General features: G+C 63.5%; 1 protein-coding gene across 1 annotated transcript in view; it reads right to left on the bottom strand.

The window, feature by feature from the left end:
• The window catches only part of TJP3 (tight junction protein 3), a 19859-nt gene extending 13930 nt beyond the window's left edge, over nt 1–5929 (bottom strand). Inside the window, exons 1-5 of the mRNA XM_029916507.1 lie at nt 5834–5929; nt 1848–1904; nt 1632–1741; nt 431–533; nt 35–190 (exon numbers count right to left, since the gene is read on the bottom strand). Of these exons, the coding sequence (XP_029772367.1) occupies nt 35–190; nt 431–533; nt 1632–1741; nt 1848–1904; nt 5834–5851 (444 nt within the window). The 5' untranslated portion in view covers nt 5852–5929. The remainder of the gene's footprint in view (nt 1–34; nt 191–430; nt 534–1631; nt 1742–1847; nt 1905–5833) is intronic.
• Between the last annotated feature and the right edge of the window lie 6 nt (nt 5930–5935).

The raw sequence follows: 5935 nt of genomic DNA, 5'->3' as shown, positions 1-5935 counted from the left end.
GGCTGCCGGCCCGGCTCCGGCGGCCCGTCCGCTGCCGGCGGGAGCGCTCGCCCCAGGAGCGGCCGGACCCGCTGGACGTGTCCCCCTCGTAGCCCCGGCCGTGGTCAGCCTCCCCGTCCGAGTCCTGATGTCCCCCCGAGGGGCCGGCCTTGGTGGCAGGCAGCTGGATCTTCCGGGGACGCTTGACCGTCTGGGGGGGGGGGCAGGGGGAGGGGCAGCTCGAGCCTCGGCCCCGACCACGGCCCCGACCACGGGGTGGCCCTGGGGGACCCCGGCCCCTCTCTGGGCCTCAGCGTGTAAGCTGTGAAATGCGGACCAGATTCTGCGTGCTTGTAGAAGCCTCCACCCACACCACCCGCAGGTAGGGCTGGGGGGCGGGGAGAGGGCAGAGGTGCCCACCGGCTACCCCGCCCACCCGGCCCCCACTCACAATGTTGGCCAACTTGGCGCAGGTCTTGAGTATCTGAATGGCAAAGGTAGAGGTGACACTCTCCATGGAGACCCCATTCACCATGACGATGTGGTCCCCCATCCTGAGGGGAGGGGGAGGCTGGGTCTCAGGGAGGAGCCCTCACACGGGAGCCCTTCGCATGACCCCCAGTGCCTGACTTTGGGGCAGGCGCCCCCAGTCTCCAAGGCCTGGGTGTCCCCAGGCTCACATTTATCCTTCTGGGCCTGTTTCCTCATCTGTAAAATGGGGCCAATAATAAATCCTACTATAATAACAGAATACAACCAGGGTGTCTGGGTAGCTTAGTTGATTAAGCATCTGGCTCTTTGTTTTTTTAATGTTTATTTATTTTTGAGAGAGAGAGAGAGAAAACAGGGGAGGGGACAGAGAGAGGGAGACACAGAATCGGAAGCAGGCTCTAGGCTCTGAGCTGTCAGCACAGAGCCCGACGCGGGGCTTGAACTCTTAAACCACAAGATCATGACCTGAGCTGATGTCGGCCGCTCAACCGATTGAGCCACCCAGGTGCCCCGAGCATCTGGCTCTTGATCTTGGCCCAGGTCATGATCTCACAGTTCGGGAGTTTGAGCCCCTCCTTGGGACCCTGTGTCTCCCTCCTTCTGGCCTTCTCCTGCTTGCATTCTCTCTCTTTCTCTCAAAAATAAATAAACGTTAAAAAAAACAGAACGAAACCACAGAAGGCAAGCCGTGATGACAGTGTCTCCGTACCCCTCAGTCGTTGGGTCAAGCCCCCTCCTTCCCTGCCTGTGTTTCATAACACCTCTCTCTCTCTCTCTTTTTCTCTCTCTCTCTCTCTCTCTGAAGCTGTTCCTTGATTCCACACTGAACTCTATCACCCGTCAGCCACTCGGGTCCCAGAACCATTTCCCCCCCGACAGAACTCCCAGGAGCCTACTGCTCCCGAGGGCTCAGAACACAGGGTCTCCTTCCCTGCAGCCACAAAAGGTTTCCAGGACTTTCCACTCCAGGACGGCCAGAATGACCCAGAGACCTACCGTGAAGGACGAGGGCGTGGCCTGGCGAGAGCGGCTCTCCCGGTGCCAACCCGGGGCTGCCGGCGGCCCCGAGCCCCGTGTTGACAGAGCTGGGAGGTGCCAGGCTCCTGCCCCGCTCGCGGCACACCCCGCCCCTGCCCGCACCCCTGCTGCCCGACACTCACTGCAGTCGGCCCTCAGCCGGTCCGCCTGGCACCACATCAGACACAACCACGGACCCGCTGGGCCGGTCTCGGCCCCCAGAGATTGCAATGCCGAAGCCCCGCCGGGGGTCCTGGGAGGGAGGAGACCTCGGATGAGCCCCGCCTCCTCCTGTGGGGCAGCGCGGGGTCAGGACCAGGTTCTCGCGGGACCCCGCGTGCGGGACACGGGGGCCTCACCTTGCAGAGCGTGGCTGTGTGCTGTTCCCAAATGGTCATCTCCTCCATGTCCAGGACCTGGGGCAGAGGAAGGAGGTGGGCGTGAAGCCGGGGCAGGCCCCCTGGAGCCTGCAGGGGTCCCCCCGCCCCAAGGGGGGGAGCCCGGCTCTGACACCCCCAGGAACCAAGCCTGTGGGCAGGCTGCTACCTCTGTGGAGACCTCAGCTTTTCTATCTGCAAAGTGGATTAGGTCCGGGGTGGGGGTCCCAACTCGGGACGATGCTGTCCCCCATAGTACATTTGACAACGTCTGGAGACACTTGTGGTCGTCACCATCAGGAATCCTCCTGGCACGAGGTGGGGGGACAAGGGTGCTGCTCACCCCCCAGAGCAGGGAAGCGCCCCCCCCCCCCGAACAATCAGGCCCAAGTGTCCATGTGTCAAAGCCGGGAGTCTGGTTTAAGTAAACCAAACTGGTGAGAGCAGAGAACAGGCAAGTGCCTGGGGGGCACCGAGCCCGGGGGACCCGCAGGGGAGGCGGGATCAAGCCAGGCGGAGGGAGCCCACTCCGCTCCAGCCACCTGGGGGCTGCTCCCTGGTCCTCCAACACCCGGGCCTTTGCACGTGCTGTTCCTTCTGCCTGGACCGCTTTCTCCCCAGATCTCCACCTGACTCCTTCCCTCTCCTTCCCTCCCCTTCTCTCCTCAGCTCCCGGGTCACCTCGAAGGCAAAGGCGGCGCCTCCCAACCGCCACTCAGAACACAACAGACCACCTGGTCCACCCTTCCCCCGTGCGTTTCCCTAATTCATAGAATTGAGCCCGTGACATTCTCTGGACTTTTTTGGGTCTGTCCACCTCCCCTTTCGAAAATATCAGGTCTAGAGGGCAGAGAGCTCTGTCGTGTTCACAGCGGAGTTCCGATTCATAACAGGGATTCAGTATGAATTTACTGAAGGAGGGAAGGAGGGAGGAATGAGTGCATGAGTGAATAAATGAAGTGCTTTCCTGGGCCGGGGTACTTTAGAGGGACTCTCTCACTGAATCCACTCACTGGAGGGAGATCGCTTTATCCCCATGTCACAGATGAGGAAACTGAGGCCCAGAGAGGCCCAGTCACTTGCCAAGACCGGAGCCGGTAGGGGTTGCGGCTGGGGATGTGGGTTCTGTTGTCCGCACACCCGTGACATAGACGGGGACCTGGGAGCACGAGGCCACACTCCTGGCCGCCCTGGGCCCGCCTGCCCCAGCCCTGCCTCCCGGGTCCCCTCCGGAAGACGGGCAGCCCCTCCGCAGCCTGGCTGGCTGCTCCGGTGCCTTTTCTTACCGGTTCCCGGGAGAGCAGCATTCCAGGCCCCCGGGGAGTGGGGAGGGGGTGGAGGAGAGGAAAACAAAGCCCAGGGCAGGGATTCCGGGCTCCGCGGGTTACCAGGGAGCTAAGGGCCCGCTGCACTCCCAGCCCAGACCAACCCCCCCCCCCGCCCCCCGCACTGCGCACGCTGCCTCAGTTTCCCCACCCGTAGGATGGGTTGCCCCCACCCCTGGCGCCCTGTCCGGGCAGGAAAGGCAGAGTCTCTCCTCTGCACCCGAAGCTGGAGCCCGGCCCGCGCTGGCTGCCAACACACCACGCATTTAACCCTGAGGGACGTGAGGATGTGGCCCCATGGCTCCTCCACCGTCACGGAGAGCCAAGGGAGGCCCAGAGAGGTCCAGGAACCTGCCTGAGGTCACACAGTGAACCCGTGTCCGCCCGTCTCACACCCTTGTTCCAGCGTCCCCCGTTTCTTTTCTTCTGGACTCATTTTTCAAAACAGATTCTTTTTACTTGCTTTGATTTTATACTTTGTATCATTAAGTGGCCTCCGGAACTTTGAGTTCCCCCGCTTTATTTTAAGACAGACAGCCTCCGGGAGCCAGGGCCCCTGGGGGATGGGTGCAGGTGGCCAAGGCTTGGCCCCTCCCCCCGTGCAGGTTCCCTCCTTGGATATCAGAGACCTCGTCCAGAACCCAAGGGGCCAGGCCTAACCCCCCCCCCCCCCCCCCCCCCCCCCCCCCCCCCCCCCCCCCCCCCCCCCCCCCCCCCCCCCCCCCCCCCCCCCCCCCCCCCCCCCCCCCCCGGCCTCCCCCAGCTCGGTTCACCCCCCTCTGCGTGGCCCTGCGGGCCGGGGCCGAGGCACCTCCCCAGAACCTGCAGGCCCCTGGCCTTTGGCGCCTGGGTCTCCTGCCCCCTCAGGAGCCCTCCTGGGCGAGCCAAACCTCCGTGTATCCCTGTCACTCTGCCGTTTTCTTTATTGTATTTCAATCGTGGCATCCCAAACCATCTTAAACTGTCCTGTTCAGGGGCACCTGAGTGGTTCAGTTACGCGTCTGACTTCGGCTCAGGTCATGGTCTCACAGTTGGTGAGTTCGAGCCCCGCGCTGGGGTCTGTGCTGACAGCCCGAAGCCCACTTCAGATCCTCTGCCCCTCCCCCGCTCATGCTGGTACTCTCTCGCTCTCTCAAAAATTAACATTAAAAAATTATCCTGCCTAACCACCAGCTTGCAAGTCCCTGACCTTTCCTCTGGGCTGTGAAGGCTGGATGAAGCCGGGGCGATGGCCCCTGGCACCTCCTGGGCCGTCCAGTCAGCCCTCACTCCAACCCTTGGCACAAGCCGTCCTCCCTGGCAAACTCCTATGCATCCTTCACAGCCCCAGCGATCCTGTCTCTTCCTCCAGGAAATGGTCCTCACCGGCTCCATCCACACACCCTGCATCCCTAATTACTGGCATCTGGGGTGTCCCTGACCCGGTCCGCTGTCCCCCACACACCCCTGGTCTGGGGCCTTGCTGGGCAGGGTTGGGGGCCCTGGAAGCCCAGGATAGTCCCCACCGGCCAGAGGGAGGCCGGTTTGAGGAATGGGTGAATGGTGAGATAAAGGGCCTATTCAGACAACCGGGTGTGTCCAGAATTCCTAGCCCCTAGGTCAGCCCTTTACCCACCCAGGTGCGCTGAGAGGGCGGGGCCTGCACCTTCCTCCCCGCCCCCGGTCCCAGACGGGGAGGGGCGCCGGGAGGAGAAGAGGGGTCACCAAAGGTACTAAGTCACACCACCCCAGGCACTCGGCTCCGCGCCCCCTCCCCATCTCCACCTCCGTAGGCGGGTTGCAGGGAGAGGGGGAAAGGGGACCACACACCAGGGACGTGAGGACAGGGAGGTGGGGAGGGGATTCTGGAAGCTCTTCCCCGCAACCAGGACGAGGGCTGGCGGGAACCAGAACTGCCCAGAAGTGTGGTCTGGGCGAGCCGCGCCCCCCACCCCCCGGGGCCTCCGGTACCGCTCCAGGCGCCATCTGCCCCCCCCCCCGCCCCTCCCCGAGGGGCGGGGATGAGACTCCGCTCGAGCTCCGTCCCTGGGGGGCGAGGCCCCCCCCTCGGAGATAGACAAGGAGGTCCCCCTCCCTCCAGCAGGTTCGCCCACGTGTAAAAGGGACCCTCGCCCGTCTCTGCCGGTAATGCACCTTAACGGCTCTGTATACAGTAGGCGCCCAATGAGTGTTGGTTCCTCTCCAGCAGCCTCGCTGCAGGCACCTAGCCACCCCACAAATGAAGTCACTGCTGCCGATCCGCGGTTGCTCAAGACCAAGGCGGCGGACACCCGTGGAAACGTCTTTACACACCTGATACGTGTAGGCGCTTAAAACATATTTTCCTCTTAGAATCCTCCCTACACCTTCCAAAGGAAGTTGACCCATTTTAGGGGCGAGGTGTTGACTCACTGGCCCGAAGTAACACAGAAAAGTCAGGATTTGAACCCAGAGAGGCAGACCTTGGGGCACAGAAAGCCCCCGAGAGACAGCGTTTGCAGACCGGCGGGTGAGCGCCCCTCGCTGCGCAGCCCCGGGCGAGTCACCACGTCCCTCTGGGCCTCAGTTTCCCCACCTGCACCCTGGAGGGGTCTGGGGCCCTCGGTCCAGGTCGCGGACCCCCGCTGGAGCCCCTCCCCCTCCCGCCCTCCGCGGGCTACTCGCCTGGAATCTCACCGCCATGGTCCACGCCGGGGTTCTCCAGCGCCCCTGCCCCCGGGGGGCCTGGAAACGGCCGGTCGGTCCCCACCTGGGGCGCCGGACGCG

The sequence above is a fragment of the Suricata suricatta genome, chromosome 12 (assembly GCF_006229205.1).
Source record: "Suricata suricatta isolate VVHF042 chromosome 12, meerkat_22Aug2017_6uvM2_HiC, whole genome shotgun sequence".
NCBI classification, from domain to species: Eukaryota; Metazoa; Chordata; class Mammalia; order Carnivora; family Herpestidae; genus Suricata; species Suricata suricatta.
The sequence above is the reverse complement of the archived record's forward strand: the minus strand, read 5'-3'. Positions and strand labels throughout refer to the sequence as shown.